Source organism: Pteronotus mesoamericanus, unplaced genomic scaffold (assembly GCF_021234165.1).
Source record: "Pteronotus mesoamericanus isolate MK-2021 breed Mesoamerican mustached bat unplaced genomic scaffold, CSHL_Meso_final contig_246, whole genome shotgun sequence".
In the NCBI taxonomy this organism is placed as follows: Eukaryota; Metazoa; Chordata; class Mammalia; order Chiroptera; family Mormoopidae; genus Pteronotus; species Pteronotus mesoamericanus.
The window spans coordinates 9,833,921-9,861,240 of NW_026555104.1; the positions used below are offsets into that span (position 1 = coordinate 9,833,921).

Sequence of the window (27,320 nt, forward strand, 5' to 3'; positions counted from 1 at the left end):
ACACCTGGGTTCTGGAACTGGGGAGGTCCTGGCCTAGGAGAGAGCACAGGCACACTTTGATGTGGGGGTCCTGATCCATTTCTGCTCTCAGTGGATCTCACAAATCCCCACAAGGGAGTGAGAGAAAGCACCTGGACTCAAGCTTTTCGGACAAGATCATCTGACAGGAAGATTGGGAACAGAGTTGAAGCCAGGAAGCAGCCCCATGCTTCTGAGGTGGGCCAAGGGCTGGGCTGGAGCCTGTGAGGGCCACTGCAGGGCCAGGAAGCCCAATGGCAGGGCAGGTGTATCAGTGGGAGGAGGTGGCAGGTGGGGTCAGGAGGAGTTGACCCAGAAGAGAGCTTGTTTGCATTGTTCCACTGTGGGTCCTTCTGTGTTAGGGGTTAGGGGGGTGCTGGGAAAGTGGCTCAGTGTGGAGCGGTCTGCCAGCCACTGGGCCAGTGCACGGGACCTAGGCCTGTGTCCACCTGATGCCAACACACCCTGCTACCTCCTTCAAGAATCCAGGGCCTCGGGAACCAGGGCAAGGGCTCAAAGTGAAGTCCTTGAGCCAACAGTAGCTACAGCCTCTGGGAGCTTGTTTAAAACGCAGAATCTCAGGCTGCGCCCCAGACCTGAATCGGAGCGAGATCCCAGGTGGTTAGTACGCAGATTAGCGTGCGGCAGGCATGGAGCTAGGGGTCTGTGTGGTTGATCACCGTTTTTTCAGAGGCACCGCTGGGACACTGCCGGTTGGTGTGCCCCCTCTCCCCGCACCCCCCATCTGAGGAGGTTGCCAGGGAGCCAATGAAACAGAGGCCAAACCCAAGCTGGGATCCAGATTTTACCAGATCCTCACTTCGCCCCTGGCTGAGTTCCTTCCCTGTTCCCACTGGGAGGAGGAAACATGGCTCGGTCCCTTAAGAAGCCTTCCTCATGGAAGGCATGTGTCCCTCACTCTCGGCCAAGTCCTTGACCTGTAGCCCGACCTCATCAGGTGCCAAATCTTTACTGGCCAAACTGTCATGAAGCAGCAGACCCTGGAGCAAAATACAGTGACTTTGAAGATAGGCCGTGCCCATGTCTTCATTAAAGAGGGGGCATCCTGTACAGTGTCGCACCTCTGCTGTCCCCGGCATGAGGTGCGTGTTGTGTGAGGCTCCGCTGAGGCCTGTGCTCCCTCGCCCATCACGGGTATCCAGGTATGCACCCCATGTGCAGCTCTCACACCCATTCCAGAGACGCTGCGTGGCCAAGCTGGGCCACCTGCCAGTGCCCAACTCAGTGTAACTGAGGGCTGCTTTACTTGTGACACACACACATGCGCACATACAATGTGGTTAAAATAAAATGTATTTCATATAAACATCTCCATCAAGGAGCCATACAAGGAAGGCCTAAATGGCCTTCAGGGGATGACTGGTTTGTTTACTTATTTATTTTTTTAATACAAAGGCATAAATAACTGTACACTGGGAGAAGGGTGGGGCTAAATACAGAGTGGTGAAACAGCGCCTCCTCGTGGTCACTCACAGTAGTGCAATCAGAAGAAAGATTCATCCTCACCCACTAGCCAGGCCTGCCATTGTAGATTTACTCTCCAATGCCCCAGTGTTCCGTTATCCGGGGAAGGGTGAGCTCATAGGAGACGAGGTTCCATTCAGTTCAGGCTGCTACTTGGTAGCAAGTTAAGCAAAGGGGGAAGGAGATGGAGAAATAGGATGTGAGGCTTGGGAATATAATTTCCCACCACCTGTATCCCTGTGACCACAGATCATCGAGAACTGGGTCTGTTGTAGGATTCAGCAGTGGCAGCTTTAACTTCCGTGGGCTGTTGGAGCCCTGGGATCACTAGGCTTCCCTGCTGCCCCATCCTGTTTCACCTTGTAGGGAAATACAGCACTGAAGATATCTTCATGATAGCGCTTCTGGTTCTTTAAGGGAAAACAGAAATCAATATGTCAGTTCTGCGGGTCCAGCCACCTCTCATCCATCAGGTTCAGGCTGGAACGAGCTCCCTGCGCTCACCCAGCTTCCCTACCACTCGTACACTCCTGACCCGTTGCCCTCCCGACTGCCATGCTTCGGTCACACTTGATTCTGACTTAGGCGCCATAACTCCCACCGCTGCCTGCTCTGCCAAGGACCACCTAAACATCTTTCCGGGCTTTATGATGGACTGAATCACCCGCCTAGTGCTTATCCCCCATGATGCTCCTGGAAATATGGGCTCTATGATAAATACGTTTGCTGAATATGATATACTTTCTCCCAGTTTTGAAGCATCACGATGCCCCAGGACCATGTTAGAGGCTCTGAAAGTCCTCTGGTAAAGCGACATGTTTGTCTTTGCTTAACTGAGCAACCAGAGCAGGAGGCACAGTCAAGCCTCCAACAGCCCATCCGGCTCTGACCTGCAGCCATCTGTGGGATCCCCTGGCATCCAGGACTTCCCCAGTTCTGACTCCCCTCGTCCTGGCTGCCTGGCCCGTGCCCTTGCCCTGCATCCCTAGCCCTCACACCAGCTGCCATACCTTAAGCTGGAAGAAATAGTCCTCGACCTGCTCCTCACTCAGGTTCAGCTTGGCAGCCACCAGCTGCTTCAGTGCGTGGGCCACATCCCGGGCCATGCGCACGTCCCCGCAGACATAGAGGTGGCCCTGCTCCTTGTGGAGCACGTGGAGCACCTCACCGGCCAGCTGCTGCTGAAGGATGTCTTGGACGTAGACCTGAAACCAGAGGAGATGGTGAGTCCGGGCCCCTGCTGCTGGGGGGAGGGGACAAAGCCGCGGGGAGGCCTGCTGGCCCCGGGGAGGCGGCCTGGGGGTGAGATGGGCAGCAGGGTGACCACCCTCCCTGCCAGGACTTTGCACAGGGACCAGGCTCAGCATGAGGACATGCCCTGGTGCCCTGCCCAGCCCAGGCTTAGGCTGGAGAGATGAACGCTGGCCACAGCCCTGCCCTCGAGGAGCTGACGGTCCAGTGGCGCTCCTGGGCGCACTCTGGATTCAGCACGCTTCAGAGAGGCGTCAGCCAAGCCACTTGCCCTGCCCAGGGCTCTGAGGCTCACCTGCCTGCTCCCCGGAAGAGGGATTCTCGCCATGCGGGCTGCCGATGCGGCCTGCGCTGTAAAGCAGAGCAGGACACAGAGCCCTGGGCTCTCCCGTGACACAGACGTCCAGGAGTCAACGGGGGCTCCCAGTGACCCCAGCCCTGGGCATGGAGCCCTGGCTCTGGGAGGAGCCCTGATAGGATGCGTTCATAAGGGAGGGGCCCAGAGTCTGTCCTGACTCCCCGGGCTCACGGGGCAAAGTGTCCTGGAGCAGCAGAGCCCATCAGTGGTCTCCCGGTGGGAGCGGCGGACGCCCTCCAGCCTTGCTGTGGTTGAGCTAAAGTCAGCCTACAACCTCTCCCTGGGCAGTTGTGTGTCCCAGGTGGGGAGGGCGTTCAGCAGGGTGGGCTCTGGGGTCCTCTACTAACCCACTATGTGGCACTGGCTTGGTCCTGAACGCCTCAGGGCCCATCTCTCCTCCTGGAAGCGTGAACCGAATAGCTTCGCAGCATCATTCTGACCGTATACCTGCCTACATTTTAGAGCCGAGGAGATGGAGGTTCAGAGACGTAAGGGGCGTGTGCAGTTCCAGGACACCCATCATAGCACAGTCTGCGCTTTTAATGCTCCTCTCGGCGCGGGCAGCGCCACATTACCTTGGGTTGGCCAGGCAGGCGAGAGTAGGCCGTGTGCACCTCATGCAGCACCCCCTTCTGGGCCATCTCTGACATCTCCTCCCGATAGAGGTGGTCCTCGTCGGGGCACCGGCACCCGAACACCAGGGTCATGCGGCCACTCCGGAGCCCTGGAAGATCCAGAAGGCTGCAGTTACCAGGGTGGGCACCAGAGGGCAGGCGTCAAGGCCTGACAAGCTGGGACCCAACTTGAATTCTCACTGCATCTCCACAAGGATCCTGTCTAGTAATTTCCTCACTTTATAGATGAGGAAGCTGAGGGGCCAGGGCATTCAGATCACTTGCCCACACAGGCTGAGGCAGACCTGGGATAGGGGCCAGGAACCGTGGGTGGACAGTGGCACAGCTATCCTGCACTCAGTTCTATTCCCAGGCACCTGGGGCCCCCCCGCTACCCCTGGGGGCCCCTCAGCAGTACCTTTGTTTTCAACGTCATAAAGCCGCTGCTGCCAGAAACCGCGGAAGGGAGCGATGCCCGTGCCAGGCCCAATGAGGATGCAAGGATGGGAGGGGTCCTCGGGGAGCTGGAAGCCGCTGGCACTGAAGGGGACAGAAAGAGAGGCCCTAGTCCTCAGACACCATGGGCCGGATGCACACGCAGGCCAGGGGCTGAGGCGCTGGGGGTGTGGTTGGGCGTGGTGGTGTTGGCCGGCATGGAGAGGACAGTGAGCTCGAATTTGATTCCAAGTCCACAAGCTGCCTCGTTTCCCCTGACCAGACACACCAGCACCTTGTGCTGGAGTCCTTTTGAAGGAGGCTGAGCCTCATCACACTCCGGGCCCCATCGCCACTGCCTGCCACCTCCATCCCCGCTATAGACTCGGCCATGTTCTACAGCCAGGAGGTAGAACAGACAGCCCAGCGTGGCCCCAAGTGCCTTCTTTACGGGCCAAGGGGTCCAGACTGGTTCCTAAACCCTAGGTCCTTCCATTTCAGCCCCAAACCCCCAGAGCCAGTGGTCCCACAACAGACAGAGTCGAGCGGGTGCTTACCTTCGTACAAAACAGGGCACTGCGTCTTGGGGCTTCAGGCTGTTCAGCCATGTGCTGCAGACACCGTGGTGCAGGGGACCTTGGCCATCTGTGAGGACAGCACAGACCTGACCGGCCTCGCCCCCCGCCCCTGCGCGAACCGCCCCAGTGGCAACTCCCCGACTGATGGGCCTCCTCGAACGGCCCGCTAATGTGGGAGCTGTTGTCTCTCGGTTCTGACATCTACCCTCTAAATATCCAGAGCTGGTGAAAGCGGAAAGGGACCTAGAGAGTGTGCAAGCCTCTCCTGTTGCCACTGCAGAAACTGAGTTTCAGAGGGTCAGTGACTTGTACAAGGTCACTCCGGTAGCAAGAGAATCAGGCCACACCTCAGCTTCCCTGACTGCAGGGACCCTCCCAGCCCACCACTTGGATCCCATGACAGTTTCACAAAGTGGCCCCTGAGAGTGGCCACAGTCACTGCCCCAGAGTGTCGTCACAAGTATAGCCCTTACTGGTAGGAACCCTGGGTGATGGACAACCTCCTGAGCATCCCAGTCTGTTTGGACATCTGCATGTGGCCCCTCCTGGGCTTGTGGAAACCCCAGCTTTCCCTGGGATACATTCCCTTCCCAGTGGCCCAGAATTTCAAGGGACCTCCAAGCAACTTGCAAAGTCCCTCTGCTTTTCCTCTGGATGGACGTTGCCCTCGTGGGACGTGCCTGCCTCCCGTCTCCGGGTCTGAGGGTTGAGGCTGAGCCTGTGCGATGTCCTTCAGCACAGCAAGTAGCCTCTGCCCAGTCCTTAGAACCGTGCGCTTGGGCTTCTCAGGGCACCCAGGGCCCTGAGGTGTGGGGCAGCCCCCCAGCTTTGCCACCCCAGGCCGTGCTCAGTTACTGAGAGCAAGGCAGGGGCCCAGTCCATCCACTGGAGGAGCCGAGTCCAGCTGGACAAGGATTTGGGCCTTCCCTTCTGTCAGCCCCGCCCCCATCCTCTGTCCTGGTAGCACCCTGGGCCTTCCTTCTCAGCACCGACACAAGGAAAACTGTCTATTTCTGTGGGTCTCTTTTCATTGCACCCACCAGATGGGAAGCTTGGCGAGGGCAGGGGCTACATTTCCACACCCAGCAGAGTGCCACGTGTAGAGAAGTATGAAACGAATCATTGTTGAATGAGTGAGTGAAGCAGTGAACGATCAAGGCAGAACCGCGCCTGTATTTAGGATGGGCTAGCAGGAAGACTAAGAATCATTGGGCTCCCACTGAGTAGTGGGTGCTTTCACATTCAGTCTCACTGAATTGCCCCAACAGCAGTAGGACTGTAAAGTAGGGTGGTTAAGAATCTGGATTCAGGCCCCGGCTGATGTGGCTCCGTGGACTGAGCACCGGCCTGTGATGTTCAGTTCCCGGTCAGGGCACATGCCTGGGTTGTGGGCTATGTCCCCATTCGGGGGTTTGTGGGAGGTGGCCTATCAATGTTTCTGTCTTTCTCTTTCTCCCTCCCTTCCCTTCTCTCTAAAAATAAATAAATTAAATTTTTAAAAAATTTGGACTCTAGCAGACTACCTGGGTTCGCATATCAGTTCTCTACTTGGTAATGGTGTGACTTTGAAGAAGTGGCTTAACCTCTTTGTGCCTCGGTTTCCTCACCTGTAAAATGCACACAGTACCCATCTCATATGACTACTGGTGATATGCATACAAAGGGGCTAGTTCAGTGCCTGGCTCAGAGTAATCTCCCCCACACGCCTCCTATTGCCATCACAACTCTGGAAGGCGGGTGTTTAACGATGGGGAGACCAAAGCTCAGACATGTTGAACAGCTGCCCAGGAAATAACAGAGTGGGAACACTCCAGAGCCTCTGCCTCTGCCCCTGCCGCAGCCTTACCTCGGGTGCGGTAGCTGAGCACGGCCACGGTGAGGTGGACCTCCATGGGTGTGCGGTCCCCGGAGGAGCTGATGGAATAGTACCGGGGTTTCAGAGCAGGGAGCTGGGAGAGCAGGAAGCTGGCAGATACCCGCAGGGACGGGAACTCCTCCAGCACCTCCAGGAGTGTGGGACTGTTGGTGAACTTCCACTTGTTGTACTCCGAGGGCTGAAAGGCAAGGGCAGTGTGAGCAACTCAGGGCGCCTGCCCCACATCGAGGGAAGAGGCTGTCACAATCCAGGATTCATTCATTCACTCATTCATTCATTCCCTCCCTCAGCAGACACTTGAAAGTACTAGGCGCTGTCCAGGGTGCTACCCAGCTGGTGAGAAAATTTTGGATCTTTCCTGTCCTGGAAGAACTCAGGCCAGTGAGTAGCATTGATCTAACTTGTGTGCTTAGAACTTCACTGTGAGCAACTTGTGGGCAGGAGTCAAAATCTCTGTTGCAATCTCAACTGGGGCAGGGCTTTGGAATCTTACAGACCTGGGTTCAAATCTTAACTGGATGCTGTGACCCGATGCTTGTTCTAGAGCTGTGGCATCTTGTCCCAGTTACTCAGCCTTTGCGAGCCGAGGACAGCATCACCTACTTTGTGGGGATGTTGTGAGAATTAAATGAGAAAATGTGTTCCCTCACAAGTTAGTGCAGCACAGCCACAGGGTAATGGCCCGTGTAGGTGGCTGGAATCATGATAATCAGCAATAATGTTGATATAATAATGACATCCCGCATCTTTTGCAACGACTGGGCCTAGAAAGTTTCAGATGAGTTAATGTATTCTTTTATTAATTTATTAATTTATCTGCCCACCTGGCACTCTGTCCATTTATCCATTCATCCACCCCATCCATCCTCTAACCCTTTCTAAGTCCTAGGCTTGTCTCAGGTTTTGGGAATACAAAGATAGGCAAGACACAGTGACTCTCTTCTTCTAGCTAATGTCTGAGGATGTGTACTTTGGTTGCATCCTGCAGACACTCAGAAAAATCCAGTTTACTCAACACAACTGCGTCCTAGAGACAGGATGGGAGAGGGTGCCTGACTTCCCACCAGACTTGGACAAGTCTCACTTTGGGCAGCTGACGTGGATTTCCCTTGGGAAGATTTGGGCCTTCTCTTCTATGTCAGCCCAGCCCCCATCCTCTGTCCTTGTAGCACCCTGTGCCTTCCTTCTCAGCACCGACACAAGGAAAACTATCTATTTCTGGGGTTCATTGCACCCACCAGATGGGAAGCTTCATGAGGGTTTAACCCTTGGGGGTTAAAGGTCCGCTCAGGGCTCTGGCTTCCCCTGACTCTAGGACCTGGCACCTGCCTCCCACTCCAGCTCCAAACTTCACCTGGCACAGGGTCTCTAGCCTCTGCCTCTCGGCCTCTTCGGTGGCCAGCTGGGCCAGCTTTCGGAGCAGCAGCTGCGTTGGGGGAGTGGTGATGTCCAGAAAGTAGGTGAGGGCCTGGCTGAGTGAGCAGGGGGGCAGCCGCTGGTCCCTGACCCAGTAACTGCCTGAAGGGGAGAGAAGACACTGAAGTTCCGGCTCCAGGAACAGCAACAGGGCTCCTGGTGTCCAGCTCATGTCCAGAACAGCGGTGCTCAGAGATGGGGCCGCAGGGAAGGTTGATCGACAGCCCTCCAAAGGGAACCCACAGTGACCTATAAACTAACTATGTGCCAGAGTCCAGTCCCTCTCTCACCCAGACCTGGACTTTAGCAGGATATCCACAGGTGAACTTCAGGCTCACAGTGACAAAAATCCACCAGAGACCTATGTATACCCTAGAGGCTGGTTGTTCATTTAGAGAAAAGCCCATGACCACGGTCCCCTGGCATACTATACCAAGAGGTGCCAGGAGAGCTGCCAATCACCCAGAAGGGAGGTGGTGAGTCTCAAGTAGTCCTAAGAGCCAGTATACAGGGCGGTCACAGCATGAACCCTGGGGCCCATAGATGTGGGTTCAAACTCTGGCTCTCCACTTACTGGTTGGTTGACTGAGCTCTCTGAGCCTTTCAAAGGTTCTGCCTCTGTTAAGCAGATGTGATAAGAACACTTGTCTCGTGAGGCTTATATGAACTCTGAATGAAATAGTGCAGCCTAAGAGTAAGCACAGTGTCTGGGACACAGGCGCTCAGTAAATTTTAGGTAAAAATATGAATATGACATTGTTTCATCTAGACGCAAGGCCTGATGAGCCACATGTGTCTCCCTACAGTCATGAGGCTATCTCTGTCCCCTCGTCCCCAGGTTTCAGGCTGTCTCACACTCTCCTGGGCAGTGGGATACGGTGCCACCCTTTGTTTCTCTAGCCCCTGCTTTCCTATTTTGGCTCCTCTCTTCAAGGGAACATGTTCTTTTTTTTTTTTTTTTCATTTTTAAAAAAGATTGTATTTATTTATTTTTTTTAGAGAGAGGAAGGGAGGGAGAAAGAGAGGGAGAGAAACATCAATATGCGGTTGCCTCTTGTGTACCCCTTATTGGGGTCCCGGCCCGCAACCCAGGCATGTGCGCTGACTGGGAATCGAATCAGTGGCACCTTGGTTCATAGGCTGGCACTCAGTCCACTGAGCCACAACAGCCGGGCAGGAGGACACATTCTTGAAGGTGTCATTATCACCGAGAAAGCTAAGGCCAGAGGGCAAGTCGTATGGCAGGAGGCCCGTGATGGTAGATCTCATTAGTGTTCCGCGCCTGGTGCCCATCACCCTGTACTGTGCTCACCACACAGACAGACAGCCTCGCCGGGGCTCAGGATGGGGGCCCTGGACATGCCCCAGGACAGTGGCTTCTCCCCAATGAGGCTGGCCAGGAGATGCCACCCTGTCCTGGCCACCTAAGGCCTGCCCAAGCTCATTGCCCCGGGAAGCGGGGATAAATCAGACCCTTGGTGGGGTAGCAGTATGAAATTAGAATGCCATGAAAATGTGAAAATGTTATACATTTTGGGATCCAAGGAGACTCAAGGTGTATCGTCTGACCTTGTGAACAAATTTTCATTCGCCTATGGGAAATGGACATTCCTCCACTCCTGCACTTATTTGGTGCCAGGAATTGTGGTGAAGGCTGTATGTGTATCTACTCATTTGTTCTTCAAAACAGGCCTCCAAGGAAGGCCCTCTTATCTCTATTTTAGAGACAAAGAAATAAAGCCTAGAGTAGTTAACTCATATGCCCAAGGTCACATAGCGGGTAAGTGATGGATCCGGAACTCGAAACTTCAGACCTCACTATTTTTACATGGTGTCCACATTTCTCTAGTATGTCACCAGGCAAGCTGCACACATGTGTCTGTTGTGGGGGCTAAAGAGACGATGCATGTAAAATGCTGGCATAGAGTAATTGCCCAATAAATGCTAGCTGCTACTGTTAATATTATAATAATGATTACTATGAATATTCTTGCATACCTGCCTCTCATACTAGGTAGTGAGCTCTCTGAGGGCAGACACTGAATCTCATTCATTTTTTTTTTAGCCCAGGGCATTTACAGATATCACCAGATAAAATTGTGATGGAAAAATGAATGAATTGGCCAATCAACAAAAGAGTGACCAGATAAGCAAAAGAATAAAGGGGAAAAGACTCTCCAACCTTTGGTGTTGGGCAGATCATCCCAAAGAAGCTTCCCTTTTTGCTGGTTGAGAACTGTTTGCAAGGTCGCTTTAGCGCCGGCTGGGGGGCCCACCCACCCAGCAGGAAGGCCAAGGTCATCTGCCTGCAGCGCAGGCCCAGGCCCTTCCCATCAGCTGGTTGAGGAGTTGACAGGGGGCGGGGGGGGGGGAATGCTGGGTGTGTAGGGAGCTCACCGGTCTCGCTGAGGGTCTCCAGACACACAGGTTGGTGAGGTGCAGGGCCATCCACCACTCGCTCCAAAATGCCTTGCACCAGGGCCGGCTGGTTGCTTGGGAAAACCCCCAGGTGCTCCCCCGGCAGGTAGCTGAGACCTTGACCACTCTCACAGGAGAGTTCCACTAGGACGGTGGTGCGGCTGGAGAAGGGACAAGAAGCCTCTGGTGATGCCACCAGGATTTCCTCCAGAGTTTCCCGACAGGTGGGCTGGTTTCCCCAGGAAATATGCCCTCCTTTCATCTTCCTGCCTGGCTCTATGAGCGCAGGTCACTGAAGAGGACCTGGGGCTGACCAGGCCTGAGGCTTCTCCGTGGGGGGGGAGTGCGCTGATCCCTTCGCTGCACAACCCACCTGAACCCGCGAGGGCTGGACCACAGACTCAGCCCGAAGAAAGCAACCCTCTGGGAGATATGTAGGCACTGGGACAAACCTTTCCTTGTCCCCAGCACAAATCCTGTTTTTACTAGAACAAAGCCCAGGTTTTCCTAAAGAAGTGGGGGGAGGACAGCACAGAGTACCCGCTGGCTTGCCCTGGTGGGGGGATGTCCTTCTCTGCTCAACTTTTTCTGGACGTTCTTAAGAAAACGCCAAATGGTTTGGTTTCCTCTTGCGCTCCCCTTTTGGTGAGAGTTAAGGACAGGAAATGAAGCAGGTACCTAGTTCCGAAGCTGGAAAAGTGGCCCATCGTTGATGGAGACCAGATGTAAAGGCACTGGTGGCCACGGGGTTACCATGAAGCTGGTCCTCACCAACGGCCCCATCGCTCATGCTCATGGACACTTCCCCTTTCTCAAAGACTGACTTGCTCTGGTCTTTCCTTCACTAAAATAAAATCTGTGGACCATCACCCAAGAAGCCCTGTACTCCACCCTACCTGGATTTTGGACTCTGTAGATTCTGCCGTGACTTGAGCTTCATGGTGAACACATTCTTGGCGTGCATACTGCTGAGGGCTGCAGGGGACAGACAGACAGAGAAATGGCCAAGTGGCTTTTAAGCATTGGTGGGGCAGCCTCCATGTGTCTGAGTCAATGACATCCCTTTCCTACTGCACCTCTGAATCACAAATGAAGACCTTTGGTCTGACAGAGGGTGGTCGTGTGGCTGCTAGGTGTTAGGAAATGCAACTTAGAGGCCCAAATATAGGGATTTCCAGCGATGTGGGAGAGCATCACTGAGGCTGGGGACGTCCTAAACGAGCAGAAATCTGCAGGACCACCAAACTCATGGCACAAGAAAAGAGAAAGCACGGAGGCACAGCATCTGGAGGGCACTGCTGAGAGGTCACAGGTTGCAGAATGTTCTGCAATTGCCTCTACAGAATGTTCTCTACAAATACTTGGCCATCGTTGGCACTGGAAGGGCGGGACGCAAATCTCAATGTGGCCACATGCTGGCAACTTGCTTTAGCTCCCTGGACTTCAGTTTCTCTGTGTCCTTCTTGAAGGATGAGTGTCAGGGTTTGCTTAGAGGTGGGCAAAGAGTCCATCACAGTGCTTGGCACACAGGAGGCCCTCAGCTGGAGCATTTCCTTCTCTCTTCACCTCCCTCCCAGGGCTTCCTCCTGATATGGCCTCCGTCATGGACAAAGCAAGGCCTCAATTCTGGCACCCCGACTGGCTCTTGAAGGCCACAACGGGGAGACGCCTGGCAGCCCTAGGCCAGCTGCCCCTCTTCAGAAGCTCCTACTGCTCTTTTCAACCACAGGCTCATGGCTCAATGACCCCCCAACCCAGCAGGCAGGGCAAACAAGCCGCGTGTGGTACAGGGAAGCTGGTACCTTTGTTGAGGTCCAAAGGCTGTGAGTCCTGCACGAGCCTGTAGTGGTGCGGGTCCCAGGTCGCACTGGTGGTGTAGCGCTTGGGGATCTGAATGCGGTCCTTGCCTCGGACATCGAACGTCTCACAGGCTGCCTGAGGGAGATAGAGCGAATCGGTATTAACGAGCAACAGCAGCATCACCACCAAATGTAAGGGCTCTCACTTTTTAGGCCCTTACAACAAGCTAAGTGTTTCGTTAAATTACTAAGCACACTAATCTGATCGGGCTGTTGTGTAGACTCAAAGCGGTGCCAGGCTTGGCGCATGCTAGCTATTGCTATTATGGCGAATATTAATTTTGACAGTATCTCATCTTATCTGCATGACCACACCGTGGGGTAGGTTTGATTGCCCCCATTGTCCTGATGCAAAATCACTGGAGGAGACCTGGGCTTGGGAATCACGCTGGCCCTGACTCAAGCCGGTGTTCCTAAGCACCACAGGGTGAAACGCTTTGCGTAAATGAGGAGTTTGCTAAGTCAGAGGAGTCAAACCCAAGCAACAAAGGCCCACTGATATAGGTCCAAAGAACTCAACTGTGTGGTCCCTGTCCCCGAGCACTCTGTGGCTGGGAGACTTGAAACGACGCAAGGTTGTCAAGAGAAGAGCTGGCCAGTGAGAGGGGGTAAGATCTCAAACCAAGCCTCCCAGAATGCAGGGAGGCATCCTAGCGACCTTCTCCTGCCCCGGGACACATGCTTACAGTGGAGCTCTTCTGGGGGCTGAGGAAGAGCAGCAGCAATCTGAGCCCTCGCCCTGCAGCCCAGCCCACACCTGGGACCAATCAACAAATTGATTGATTTGTTGGACTAGGCAGGGGTCACGCCACCCAGGATGCCCCGCACAGACGTCCTGGGCACGAATGCACCACAGTGCCCTGTCCGCGCTGCGGGACAGCTCCAGCGAGGAACTGACCTTGAAGGTCTGCACGGCCCAGCTGCGGAAGGCCTCCTCCTGTCCGCTGAGCTCGTCCCCTTCCCCCGTCGGGGTGAGCTGAGACGCTCCCAGGTGGGACAGCTTCTGGTCGACATCATGAGCAAAGGCGCAGAACTGAGGGTACATGCTGGAACCGAGGCCGAACACGGCATACCTGCCAGAGGAGGACACACGCACAGAGAATGGAGCGAGACGGCCCAGGCAGGCAGCGCCCACCCCTCCACAGCCCAGAAGGCCGGCCTCAGGGACTCCCATTCCAGCCAGCATTGGGCCCAACAGTGTATGCTCCCTTCTGGTCCTCTTTGGCATCTGAGTCTTGTCACCAACTCTGAAGACCAGCCACATGTTTGGCCTGCAGACCAGTAGGAGGGACTTGGATTCCCTGATTTGATCCTCAACACACGCTGAGGACCGGCTCTCTCTGTGTCTGGACACCCCAGAGAAGACCCCCTTCCACACCCATTTCCAGACCCTGGGTCCCTGAGGTGGGGCTCAGACAAGTCGGGGTGGGGAACAGCCTTACCTGAACTTGTTGGTGAGCTCTTTCAGCATGAAGAGGGATTTCTTCAGTTTCTAGAAAGAGAGAGAACCACAAAATTCTCAGGACAGGATTCACAAAAGCAGTATTGTTTCTTTTCTTCTGGTGGCCCAGATAAGATCTGGCCACATCTTACAGAAGGTTCAGGATCCACGAATATAAGCTGGGTTTTGTGTACCTGGCTGGGGCTCAGGGGCAAGTTCAGCCTTAGCCACTCATGTGGTCTTGACCCTCAGTGGGGGACCCAGAACGTCCCCACCTCCAGCCCAACCAGCCCTGGCAGAGGGGCCTGCCTCACAGCAGGGCGTGTCTGGAGGGTTTCCCACGGGGGTGTGAGCGAACCCCTCTTCTTGTTTGGAACCTTGTGAGAGCAACAACTGTTGCCACATTTTCTAAAATAATCCTCATTTCCCAGGAACTCAAGGTAATTTTAGGTGGTATATGGCCTAGCCGATACAGTGTCAAATCTCGTTGTAAGAAAGTATTCTGTTTTCTGGAATTTTTTTAAATTTATTCCAGTTTATTTATTTATTTATGTGTTTTGTTCTTCTGAGCACTAGAGAGAAAGTCTCAGATTGTTATTAATGGAGACTTAATACCTTTCTAATACTTGCTTATTATTCTTTAAAAACAAAAAAACCAAAAAACTAAGCAAGCCACAGTTAGGTAATAATTCCTAGCTAAAATTCAGTAACTGTTTGGTTTTCATTGGATTTACTTTTTGTTGGCTTTCCATTTGTGAGACGGATATAAAATTTCTTTTAAACATGAATTGTTGCATTTTAAAAGCGAGGTCACTTTACTGAACTCTACTGAGGACGTTTAAGTGTGTCACAGGGAAGGTGGTACAGGCACATGGCGAAAATTACGAAGGACACAGGCAAATGGCCGACCTTAGGGCAACCCAGGGCGGTCTGAGCACTCACTTCCAAACGTCCTCCTCAGGACGTGCTGAATCCCCCAGGCCCTTTCCTTGGTGCTCTTGGGCCCTGCCACCCCCCAGACACTGGGGCCTGGGCCACCCACCTCTCCATTGCCGGGGGAGCCTCCGTTCCCAAACGTGCTGGTCACCACCAGCAGCAGCCGCTCTTCCTCCAGGCTGCTCAGCCTGTACTCGTCCATGCAGAGAACCTGTAGGGCACCAGGGTGGGCGTCAGCCCGCGGCTCTCAGGCTGGGGTCCTCTGCGCCCTCCCCGGACCCCCTGTGCCGCCCTCCCCCTCCCCAGGCCGTTCGCCCCCTTCGTCCTCCTGTCCCCCTGCTGCTGCCCCCTCCCAGCACCGGCGTGGCACAGAGGAGGTGAGCACCGAACAAATCCCTGCCAAGTGAACCGGCTCGAACACATGTCTCGAGTCTCCACGCCTCGAGCCCCAACGCTACGACGTCAGCAAGCCCTGGAGGGCTTGCTTCCCAAATGCTGCACGTCCCAAATCAAAACACTTTTGCCACTTCCATGGCTACTTTGGATTCTGAGTGTGTGGACACGTTTCCCACAAAAATGGGATGAGCAGGTTACAAAGACGATGACTCCTTCGGCAGCTCTGGGACCCACCTACTCTGCCTGACACTAACCGCGCCCTCACTGCCTCCTGCCCCACCCCCCGGGCCTACAGGACTGGGGGGCCTTCAGAGATGAAGAATAAAGTACAGTACTGATGCAACGAATGACTATCCCTTTGCGGGTTTGTTTTATTTGTCTGCACTTTATTCATCCTTTGCCCCCTTCCTTTCCCCATGCACCGTGTATGGAAGGTGTTCAGTAAACGGGAATAAAATTCATCTAGAGAAGCTCATGTATATTGAGACTTGGATTCATTAGAAATGTGTTTCTCAACCTGCCTTCCCTGGAACACTCTGAAAAACGTATTTACTGTGTGAGTGTGGGAAGCCCTAGACACGTCTCCTCCTATCAGCGATTTACCACGAACAGCAGCACATCCAAGGCTCTGGGCCACCCAGGGGCAGAGCAACCGTCTGACCTTTCCCCAAAACTCCTTGAACGCAGACAGAGAAAACAGCGCACACCCAGCCGGGTCAGATACCTTGGGGTTGAAGGCACAGCTGAACAAGGCACCCAGGTCCTGGGCCAGCGTTTCTGATTTTCCCATCTCTGTCGCAAAAAGGATTGTGGCTCTGACTCGGGACGCCATGGTCTTGCGCATCAGCATAGAGGCGAAGAGCACGGCTCTGTGGAGACCGACAGACAGGCACATGCTGAGTCATCCTTCCAGAGGAAGATGGGGGCCCAGGAGGGTGGGAGGAGGGCCAGTGTTTAAAGTGGGGCAGGTTGAGTTGAAAGAACCCACATTTTTCACCAGCCAGCAAACGACTCCCCCCCCTTCTCCTCCCCTCACCCGCTCAACTCCTGCTTAGCCCCTTTGGGAAAATGGAGGAGAGAGAGGGTGGGGACAATGGCAACAGGTGACCCTTGGAATTGATGTGGGGACCTCTGGCAGCCAAACTTAATCAGGACCATCTTTTCTCTTTGTTCCCTGCCCTACGAGGCCTAGAAGGGCTGGCTGACTAGAAGGAAGATGGCAACACTGGCCGCTCCCACTTACTTAACCACCACTTGGAATCGAATCTCTCTTCGCCGGGGTCTCCGCTTCTCGTCCTGCCAGACATGGGTTTTCCAGGCCTCCACCTTCGGAAGAGAGGGCTGGTATGAGAGCAAGGCAGGCCCGGCCCAGCCTGTGCTGAGGTGCTGGCGGGACGGCGGACCCTCTGTGCCCTTCGTGAGCTGGGGGCGAGCAGGCCCTGTCCCAACCCCCGCCCTCACTGAGAGCCCCACTCCGACGGCGCTGCCTGTCTGTGTCCCTCAGAGCGGCAGCTCCGGTCCAGCACGGAGCCTGCATGTACCAGTGGCCAGTTGGTTTTATGGTCATTAGTGTCTCTCTGGAATGAAAAGGCCCCACTTCTCTTGTTTTTAGTGTCTTATCACTCGCAAGACGATATGATGCATAGACACCTTCGAGAGTGAAACAAGGTTCTATGACAACAGATGCCAACTGTCCAGGACAATAAGTCACCCTACTGATCACCTTTAGAGCAAGGAAGTTCTTCCCAAATCTAACCAAAGTCCTTCTTAACAAAAAATGAGCTTGTTTCAAGGCATGATGTTTATTGAGTGCGTTTTGTTGGGCACTGGGCTCAGCTGTTACATACAGCAGCTCACGTGATCCTTACAACCTCCTATGTGAAATTAAGGCCAGTCCCTTTAGAGGTGAAAAAATCTGGGCTGAGATGGGTGAAATGACACTCCGCCTCCACCAGGTGCGCCTGACCTGGGAGCCAAGCTCTGCACCATGATGCTATGGGACTGTTTAGGGTCCTCCCACAGAGGCAGGTGCCATGGTGGTCACCCCCGGGAGCCTGAACCATGTCAGAGCAACGGCCACCAAAGAGACAGTGTAAGGAATTTCCTTCAGTTCCATGCCCTGTGGAAATGAACATCTTTGAGTCAAGCCTAAGAAGCATTTAAATATGCCTGTGTCCCTGATCCTTCCTCATATGTCCTGCACGAGTGAGCATGCACGGGCGCACACAGATGCACACAAACATGCAAGCACACACATGTATAAACACACATGCCGACAGTCTTTCTACCCTGAGCTCCCAAGACAGAGAGGAGAGGAAGGCCTTCCTGTTACCTGGTAGTAGTAGAAAGGGGACAGGACATAGTTTAACATCTCCTGGTGGAACACAGGGGTGATGCTTCCAGAAATCGGGGGCACCAGCCAAACCCAGTCAGCAGGGCAGCCCCCGCGGGACCGGTACTCATTCTGCATGTACTTCATGAAAGACTCTGCAGCTGAGTGGTGGTCCATGATGGTCACATTCTGCTTCTACGTCAGAAGGAGGCAAGAAGGGGAGTTGAGACAAGGGATAGGAGAGTCAGGAGAGCGGTCTGTTGATTGCAGGGCTCCCGGATAAACCATGAGAAGGCCTGGGAATCTGTAAAACGGGACAGCAATTCCTCCTGGCCCCCTCCTCACCGCTGAAGATAAATACCCAAATGAAAGGGACTTTCAGAGCCTCTGAAAGAGCCAAAAAAAAAAATCACCATGGCCATGGTCAGCCTCCAGATCAAATGGGACCTCCTGTTGGCCCTCTGGGGACAGTGCCCAGCTTCTCAGGCCATGCCCACAAGCCTCCCCAAATTCCCAGCGAATGGCTCTTTCTGGATGCTAACAAATCAAGCTACAGTGCACTTTTGCTGGTAGAGTTCCAGGAGTCACTTCCCCAAGGATGTGGCTCTCTTGGCCAAAAAGGACCTAGACCCCTCTGAAGAGAAGTGAAGTGTGTGGAAGACGGTGACCACAATCCTAAAGTTAAAAGCCAAAGGGTCTGAGCCTTTCCAGAATGACCCTTCAATGTTAGGGGCAACTTATTCAGTCAGGAGACGTTTAATATAGTGGTTCAAACCTTGGCCTTATTAGCCATGTGACCTTAAGTAATTAGTTCCCGGACCTCACTAGGCCTCAGTGTCCTCATCTGTAAAGTGGGGATGATAACAGTTCTGACATCATAAGGTGATTGAAAAGATGCAGTATTATTACAAGTAAAGCACAGAACGTGCTCAATTGTTAGCTGCTGTTATTATTTCTGTCTGCCAGGCATAGCGTAAGGCACTGGCATTACAGAAATGAAAGACAGGGTCCCATCTCTGCATCAGATTATATTCTGACTGGGGGAGGCAGAGGGACATCAGCTGTTTCCCGTGGTCTGATAGAAGTTACGATGGAGGTGGGCGCAGGCGCTGATGGAGGGCAGGGGAGAGGGCTTAGCTCAGACAGCGGCCTGGAGGCTGCGGTGGGGGTTTTCAGGGACATCTTTGAAGAGGTGGTGAGTCTTGAGGAATGGGTAGAAGTTAGGCTAGAGACAGGCATACCTGAGGGAGGACACAGCAAGAGTCAAGGCCAGGAGGAGAGAGGAGCTAGCTGGTAGAGGCCCCCGTAGGCCCAGCCACACCTTCTAAAATTTATACAGACACATATAGTGGCTCCCGAGTGCCAGACCCGTTTTAAGCTCAGGAGCTGATGATAATCATTGTAATAATGATGGCAACAATAATAAATAATAATAACAACAAAACAAGGGCTTACTAAATGTTCACTGTGGGCCAGGCAGCTCAGCTAAACGTTTTGCATACATTTCATTGAATTCTTCCAGTAGCCTAGTGAGGATGGTACTATGATTATCTCTGCCCTACAGATTAGGAAGCAAGGCCAAGTCTTTCGAAGTTTTTTTGCCATGAAGGAAAGTGACAAGGAAGTCCTGGAGACTCAAAAACAGTGGCGGGGAACGTGGTCAGCAATGGGCAAGAGACAGCAAAGGATCAGGGGATTTCTGAGGACATATCTGCATCCTGCCAGTGTCATGGCTGATGCTGGGGGCCCCCAGGGGTCAGGATGTGTGGCCCACAGCCAGGGCGACCTTCCCGGCCTTCCCGGGCGGGGACGGCCCCAGGGGGCTCTTCCTGTCCTGCCTCAAGGCTACCACCCCCAATCAACACACAAGCCTGACCTGCTTATGGGATGACCAGTCATGGGGAACAGTGTGTGATTGTAAATATTTACTGCGTGATTGTTTAATGTTAGCCACTCTATTGCACAAGGACAGATTTTTCTTTTCTTTTCTTTTCTTTTTTTTTTGTGGGGCCGAAACCCAGGAATGAACCGAGGAAGAGAATTTTGGTCTATTTTGTTCACCACTCACATCCTTGGCCCAGCCTAGTGCCTGGCACAAGGAAAATGCTCCGTGAAACTTTGCTGAATGAATGAATGACTCTTAGCCCAGAGGTCTGGCCTCCAGGACATCTGCCCCTTTGTGGAGATGGTCCCAACTTCTAAAGTAATATCTTCACACATCCTATGCCTCCTTCCCAAAAGAAAGGGGTGTGTTTACATGAGTAAGAGCAGAAGATGGCCCAACGGGCTTCCCCATACAGGAACCCACCTGCTGGGTGTGGGCCAAGGGGCAGACATTGTCGCTCAGTACAGGGAAACAAGAGCACCAGGGCTCACCTGGATGTGAGCTCTCATTCATTCACTCAAGACATATCTTTAGAATCTACCATGTGCCAGAGACTCTTCTGGACTCTAGAGGCAGAGCAGTGAACAAGAGAGACAAGACACTGTCCCCTGGAGCTCACATTCTAGGGGTGTGGGAGCAAAGCAACAAAGAAAGAAAGAAGTGGGTGTACTATGAATACTTATAATAAGTATTATAAAGAAAAATAAGACAGTTAAAGGAATAAGAGAGAGAGAGACAGGACAGAAGTGGCATGAGGGTGTCATTTTATACTGCATGGTCAAGGAGGGCTGCTCTGAGGAGGTGACAGTTGGGACCTGGTTGAAGGGAGAGGGCTGGCCATAGGGTGATCTGTGAGAAGAGTATTCTGGGCAGAGGGAAAAGCAAGAGCAAAGGCCCTGAGGCGGGAACTACATTGGTGAATTTGGAAACCAGCAAGAATTCCAGCGTGACCGGGAGAGTGGTAGAGGACAAACACCTGACTGGAGTGGCTCGGGAATGAGGACCTGTCATGAGATCTTTCCTTGGTTTTGCTGTAAAGGGGAGCAGAAAACAAGTTGTAGCTGGGGGAGTTACTGGATCAGCTAGCCATGTATTTCTTTGAGATGGCTACCATGATGTCCTGTTGGTATTCATGGGAATGGTCCAGTGGCAAGGGAGATGCTGATGGTACAGGAGAGAAAGGGGAGATATTTTCAGGATTCAAGCCCTGGAGAAATTGAGAGAGGACAGGATTCAGTGCTTAAACACAGGGCTGATCGGTCTTGGGAGGAAAGTAGTTGCCTGTTGCTAGATGCCTACAAGTTACGCCAGAAGACCCAGAGTTAGCGAGAGGGCTTGTTTGTCTCTGTCCCCAGCACCGAGCACAGCATGCAGCACAAACTAGCTGTTCAGTGCTTGTGTGACACATGAATATGTGAATGGGGCTGTAGGGGGAAAACCAAGCATGGCGTGAGCGGCTGGCCCAGGTGACCCTCCTCCAGGAAAGGCTTCAGACCTACAGAACACCGGATATACCTGGAAACTGTGGAGCACGGCAACGTTGATCTCAATGACAGCCTGGTCTTTCCAGAGTGAGGCCAGCTTGTGCGTTTCCAGGCCCATCCTTCTGCCCACTTCCTGCAGAGGCAGAGAAATGGGGCATAGCAGTCCTTGGGACCAAACCACAGGCCCACACCTCCAGCTGAGCCAGTTTGATGGTCCCAGTTACCTCCAGGATGTTGTAGCGCTGGACGTCACAGAAGTCCCGGACCCCGATCTCTGTGCCCATGTACCAGCCGTTGAAGGGGCACCCTGGGAACTCGAGGCCACCCACCTCGAGCAGCATGTTGGACACCGCAGGCAGGGCGTACCACTTCAGCTCCAGCTCCCGGAACCACTCGTACCTGGCAGGGACACAGAGCCACTGGCAACAGAGGCCATCACGTCTGCCCACCCTCACTCCCGAAAAAGCTTCAGGAAAAGAGTCCGCCAAGATAACTCCTTTGCAAGTGTTGATCTCATCCCAGCAGAGGGGTGAATGGGTACACTAGGTGTCATTCATTAATTATGCATTCATTCACTCATTCGCTCCCTAGTGCATATGTATAGTGAGAATCAAGTACATGCCAGGCCCTGTGCCAAATGTTGAGAACCCAACGTAATACAGCGGCAAAGGGCTCTCGTGTCAGAAAGCCTGGTTTCAGGTTCTTACTGCTCACCAGCTGTGTGGCTTTGGGATATTATTTAGACCCTCTGAGCCTCAGTATCCGCACCACTAAAAAGGAGATAATAGCACCAAACTAGGGAGATTATTGTGAAGATAATGCTATCATTCATTTGTATATTCATTTATTCTAGAAATATTTATAAGTGAGCACCTACTATATACCAGGCACCCTGCTAAGTGTTGGGGATATATTGCTGAAACAGAAAGGCAAGATCCTTATTCTCAAGGAGGTTACAGTCTAGAATCTAGATTCTAGACTATGTACAGGTAAACAAACAAATAAACAAACAAACAAATAAATAAATAGGAAGACAGAGACAAGGTGATATGTTACTCAGAGAGTGAAGGTGCCTACTCTGGACTGGGCATTTAGAAGAGGTTTCTCAGAGTAACTAACATTCAGGGAGACCTCACTGACAGGAAGAAATGAACTCTGGGAAATGGGTGGGGGAACAGCAGGTGCAAAGGTCCAGAAACAGGACTGTGTTTCAGGATATTCAAGGGACAAAAAAAAAAAAAGAAAGAAAGAAAAGAAAAGAAAAGAAAAAAGCACCCAGCCCAATGGTCGTTACATAGTGAGTCTCACTATATGGAAGTAATTTTTGTGGTTATGAGAGCTGCCTGGAGCAAGTCGCCATAGGCCTGTACTTTCATCACAGTCTGGAGCGGGAAGGCAAAGAGGCCTGGGCTGCTCACTGTGAGAATCTCAGAGCCTTGCGGGGGTTCCTCTCCCAGGGGCACTGCCTCCCAAGCTCCTAGGACCCCATCTGTCCAAGTCTCCGCTCCACCCTCCCACCCGCCCCACCAATAACATATCCTCATAAGCCTGAAGCCCCAGACACCATGCAGAGTTGCTGTAGAAGGATGACAAGGGGGGCCCTTGAAAGCCAGCCCTTTTGGACAGCTGCTGATGACTGGGCTTTGGGGGTGATGCAAGGAGGGGCCTGAGGGTTGAGGTCTCACTTAGGAAGGAGGGGAGCATCGTGTGAACTCTCACCCCCGGCACCCTCAGCCTGCTGCTTACTTGGGATGTTCCATAGGCACCTCAAGCACAAGGTCAGGTGGGATTTCGAAGAGCTCAGGGTCACAGCCATCAGCCTGCAGGACCAGAGGCACCACATCGAAGCGGCCGTACTTAGGTTTCCAGCCCAGGTCAATGCACAGCTGGGGACAAGACAGGCCTGGTGAGTCTCCAGGCCCAGGCCCCTCGACCCCACGTGGCTCCACTCTGTCAACACCAAGGCTGGATCTGGTACCTGGGTGAACTCCACGCACGCAGGGTCCCCTCTGATGGTGCCATCAGGCATCTGGTAGCCGGCATACCGGATGAGCTGAGAGTTCCAGACCCGGAAGTCATGCTTCCCATCGCTCCGCTGAGGGAACACAGTGATGGCCGACCTTCCCCAAGACCAGAGAGTGCTGTTTACCACCTGGCATCAGTGGGGGCTCCCAGCCATCCCCCGCTGGCCCACCTCCCCTTCCTGTCTTCCCACTGCCCAGCCCTCTGCACCTGAGCTAACTGAACCCAACTCCTGCAGCTCCCCAACACGCCAAGCTCTCCCTGGCCTCTGTGTGGCCTGCCCCACTCCCTGAAATGCCCGCTCCCTCCCTCTTCTCCCTCCAGCACAGGGACTGGCCCCTCCAGGAGGCCCCCCAACTCTCAGGCAGGGTTAGCTGCCCCATCCCTTTCTCCTGCTGCACCACATTTCTCTCCTTGAGGTCGAGTGAGTTAGTGCAGACGTAGGTTCACAGTGGCTGGAGCAGTGTCTTAGGGTCTTAGTCGCCTCAGTACCCCTGCCACCTATGCCACCCTTGTGCCTGGCCCGCGGTTGTGCCCCTGTTGGGTGGTCACTGAGTATTTGCTGAACAGAAGAACAGATGAATGACTGGATGAATGAGCTGCTCAGTCCTACCAGCCTTGACCTCGCTGGCTGAGGGCAGGGAAGGTAAGGCGGAGGTGGTACAACGAGCAGTAACACTCCCCCCCTCTCAGAAAAACACCACCCTGGAGCCAAAACTAACCTCGCATCCCTTCTAAAAAGTGGGCAACCCTAATCTTGCTTCTTAAAGAACCCGCCCCCCCCAAATGGTTACAAGTCAGAAGCAAACCAAGGAAACAGGCTACTGAGGAGGGCTAAGCTCGTGGGCGCTCTGCTCACTGCGGGGCTTCCCTAAAGAAGCCTCTGTCTCAGGTCTCTTTCTCCCTGGTTTCTTCTGGAGCTAGAAATGCCACCCCCAAACACATCTGTATCTTTGGGTGGATTCTGAAGGAGGGTGGACCCCAGTCATAGCCTTGGGAAAGGTGCCACACCTGATGTTGCCGTTGTTGGTGGCATACCGCAGGTGTCTGCAGATGTGCTCGAACATTTCCTGGGCAGTAGAACAGCTCCGGGCATCAAAGACCTGCACACAGCCCCCAGGGATGATCAGAAGCTAAGTCAGGAGGGCCCTAGGGTGGGTCCCAACCCCTCGCTGTCGAACACCAGGCGGAGAAGTGCTCTCTCACCTCGGCACTGACATCCCCCACCTCGGGGCTGCACTGCCATCCTTTCTCCTGCTCTCCTGGTGGAGCCCGAGCAACCCCGCTTGGAGGATGCTCTCAAAACTCAAATCCCAAGAGAGCCTGATTTCAAACACCATGAATGAGGATTCCCACAGCCCAGCCTGTCTCTTTACAACATGAGTACCCTGTGCACCAGGCCTCCAGCACGTTTTGTTACAACCAGCGCTGCTTTCACTGCCATTGCTCATCGATTTCTCTGTCCAAGTGCTTTCGCTATTATCCAGCAGCAAGTGACCCCCAATGTAAAGAGGTCCTAGGAAGCTAAAATAGAGAAAATGTTTTCTAGGAGCCAAGAATCAAACGGCCGAGGTAAACAACCTTTCTTTGCGGCACCAGGGCTTCCACCATAATAGTAACAAGGTCGTTTGGTTTGATGTTGGTGTTTAGTACCCCAAATTTAACGTAAAAGAGAAAGATCAGCTAGAAATCCTGGGACTGAAATCGGATTCTAGGTTTCTCTTAGGGTCCCATCTCAGGTTCAGGAATGTGGAGCGAGAGCCCGAGGCCCTGGTTTCAGTCTGGGAGCCCTGGGCACCGGTCTGCTTGGCTGTTCAGAGGCGTCTGCCCAGGGCCTGCCCACTCCCAGCCCCCGCCCACTTCCTCTCCCACCGGGGCCTCAGGAAGTCCACCTGTAGGTTGGACCACTGGATCCTCCCGATGCAGCGCGGGGCATTGCGCCAGGCCTGTTTGGTGGCATAGATGAGCTCATCTCCTGTCAGCTGGTAGGTTCCTGTTGTTTCTATCTCCTTTGTTACAGCTTCCACTCTGGCCAGATGTTCCTCTATTTTTGCTCTGGAGGACAGGAAGACATCAGGAAGATCAACAATGAGATGGCCTTAAACAGGGATTAATTCAATCCACAGAAGCAGGAACTGAATCAGGACACCAGGAGGGCAAGATGTCTCTCATGGAGACTGTCCCCTCCTGGGTCAGCTTCATGGGCCAGCCTCACGGGCTCTGAGCTTAGAAGGGCCCCCCGCTTCGTTTCATGCTTTGCTGTCAATGCCTTGAAATTTGTAATCACTTTGGAACAGGAAGTCAACATTTTCATTTTTTACACTGCGTCCTGCAGGTAACATAGCTAGTTCCAATCCAACCAGCACCCTTGTTGTTTCTAGGCGCGTCTAATCTTGTGCATCTCAGCTTGGCGAGCACAAGCAAGGAGGACGTGTGCTCCCCAGATGCATGACCCAGAGGGGCGTCCATCACACCACAGTCCCATCCTGCCCCTCATCCAGGGGAGCAGCTGCCCACCTTCCCACGGTGAAGAGATGAGCCAGTCCCTCCCACGGCATCTCCCGCGCACTGAGCCCTTGCTAGGAACCAGGTACTGGGTGAAGTCCCTCCCACTCGGGGTCTCATTGAGTCTATGAGGGAGGCATTTTTGTGTCTATTCGATAGTCCACTGTATCAACGCTCTAGGAGGTTAAGTAACCACATAGAACATAAGTATGATAAAGAGCAAAGTCAGGACTCAGATTCAGGTTTCCCTGATACCAAGCCCAGGCTCTTAACCTTACACTTTCCACCTCAGGGAAGACTGCAAGCCCAGAGATGCTGACGGCCTTCCCACGCCTTCCTCACAGTCAGGCACAGACAGGGCCCAGCCCTCAGGACTCAGCCTGCAGGGCTCCGGCGAGGTCCCACATCAAGGGCTATTTACAATGTGTTGTTTCCCAACCTCTGCACCTCTCAGCCAGCCATGCCATAGGCGGTTTCTACACTGGGTTCTCCCCTTCCCTGCCAGGTTTCCGAAATATCCCCCAGGGAGGAGGCATTCAGTGGAAAGGCTTTGAAACCCACACACACAGAAACCTTGAGATTTCCAATCAGAGCCAAAGATGTTTGAAATGGCAACAAACAAAACTATTTAAAGAATGAACTCCTGATTAAGGAGATTGGACAACTCCGAACAAAATGGCCTTTCTGTGGATGAAGGGTGTCTCGACAACTCTTCCTTGATTAAAGAAAAAAGCTCCAAGACAAAACACTCGACACTGTTTATCTTCAAGGATGCCCCTGGCTTAATGGCTGCCGGGTGAAGGCTGAGTTTGCCCCACCACAGGAAGCCCTTCCTCCCCAAACCAAGCTCCTCGCCCCGCTCCCTGCGCTGCGTCCAAGCAGGAAAACACCAGCGATCCCCAGAGCATACTTGGTAGTATGACCGTGTGACTACATAAGGCAGGATTCTTCTTCACTTGTCTACCCAATTCCTTTAGAATTCTGTACTTTACCACTGTTTTCATACAGTCACATATCAGAGGCACTAGAAATGCTATGATGCCTGTCCGCTCTGAAAAAGAGAGAGTGGCTCTTGGCAGCGGCAAACTGGATTTGAACAGAACATTCAACAAGTTCCCATTTCTAACTATACAATCTTTCCTTCATGAAAGACCGAACCAAACAGCCCAGTTGTTTGTGCTTCTGGCTGCTAGTGCAATTGAGAAGATGACTGCCATTTGTCACTCACACCTCCCAGGTCCTCTTGGGGTGCCAGGCACGGACTTGTGACTGTGGGAAATGACTCTTCCCTCAGTGAGGAGCCCATGGGTTTGAACAGCCACAAGAGCAGCCCTGGAGGCCCCAGCTGCCTTCCAGACACCAGCGGCACCCCCCCGCCCCCGCCCCGGGTCCAGCATGGAGTCAGGCCCTTCACAGTCAAAGAGCTGGAGACTAGAACACTGAGGTTAAAAGCAGGGGCTCTAGCACCAAACTTCTGGGGTTCAAATCCTAGCTCTGGGACTTCAGAGTGTATGACTTTGAGTAAGTCACATGTCCCTCACGGCTTCAGTTTCCGTGTCTGAAAACTGCGGAGGATGATAATGACACCAATCTCCCAGAGTGGTGGTGGGCATCACTTACAAGGCACTCACGCAAGGCTCAGAACATACTTGGTGCTCAGTAAATGTTGCCATCAATATAGTGGCCCAAGGAAGCACGTGGAAATCATGCCTGCACCCTCAAAGGCTCATTAGTCAACAACCTAGCTGAAAGCCCAGGATCTTGAACCTCCCAGTCAACAAGGCACTTCTGCAGAGGTCGTAGTGCACAGCACACAGCACTATGGGGGGGGGGGCTCCCAGACAGGCTGTGTGTTAGGATTGCCCGGGAGCTTTTAAAGACCATGGATGTCTGCTGCCTCCCGCTTCCTGGGGTGCTGACACTGCTGGCCCAGTGGACCCTGACATCAGTATTTTGCAAGGTCCTCAGGTGACTCTACAGTGCAACGTGGGTTGAGGATCACTGGCCCTGG

The 27,320-nt window shown here is 53.4% G+C and overlaps 1 protein-coding gene across 2 annotated transcripts in view; it reads right to left on the bottom strand.

Moving 5' to 3' along the window:
* Positions 1–1,496: 1,496 nt before the first annotated feature.
* The window catches only part of NOS2 (nitric oxide synthase 2), a 35,795-nt gene continuing 9,971 nt past the window's right edge, over positions 1,497–27,320 (bottom strand). For both annotated transcript variants that reach the window (XM_054573178.1, XM_054573177.1), the window contains exons 5-26: positions 24,697–24,859; positions 23,816–23,907; positions 22,761–22,902; positions 22,529–22,668; positions 21,007–21,181; positions 20,814–20,915; positions 17,414–17,608; positions 16,325–16,407; positions 15,806–15,950; positions 14,792–14,896; positions 13,751–13,800; positions 13,207–13,381; positions 12,252–12,384; positions 11,346–11,424; positions 10,429–10,610; positions 7,970–8,133; positions 6,586–6,793; positions 4,719–4,806; positions 4,145–4,266; positions 3,688–3,836; positions 2,514–2,708; positions 1,497–1,913 (exon numbers count right to left, since the gene is read on the bottom strand). In XM_054573178.1, coding sequence (XP_054429153.1) covers positions 1,797–1,913; positions 2,514–2,708; positions 3,688–3,836; positions 4,145–4,266; positions 4,719–4,806; positions 6,586–6,793; positions 7,970–8,133; positions 10,429–10,610; positions 11,346–11,424; positions 12,252–12,384; positions 13,207–13,381; positions 13,751–13,800; positions 14,792–14,896; positions 15,806–15,950; positions 16,325–16,407; positions 17,414–17,608; positions 20,814–20,915; positions 21,007–21,181; positions 22,529–22,668; positions 22,761–22,902; positions 23,816–23,907; positions 24,697–24,859 — 3,004 coding nt within the window. In that variant the 3' untranslated portion in view covers positions 1,497–1,796. The remainder of the gene's footprint in view (positions 1,914–2,513; positions 2,709–3,687; positions 3,837–4,144; positions 4,267–4,718; positions 4,807–6,585; positions 6,794–7,969; positions 8,134–10,428; positions 10,611–11,345; positions 11,425–12,251; positions 12,385–13,206; positions 13,382–13,750; positions 13,801–14,791; positions 14,897–15,805; positions 15,951–16,324; positions 16,408–17,413; positions 17,609–20,813; positions 20,916–21,006; positions 21,182–22,528; positions 22,669–22,760; positions 22,903–23,815; positions 23,908–24,696; positions 24,860–27,320) is intronic.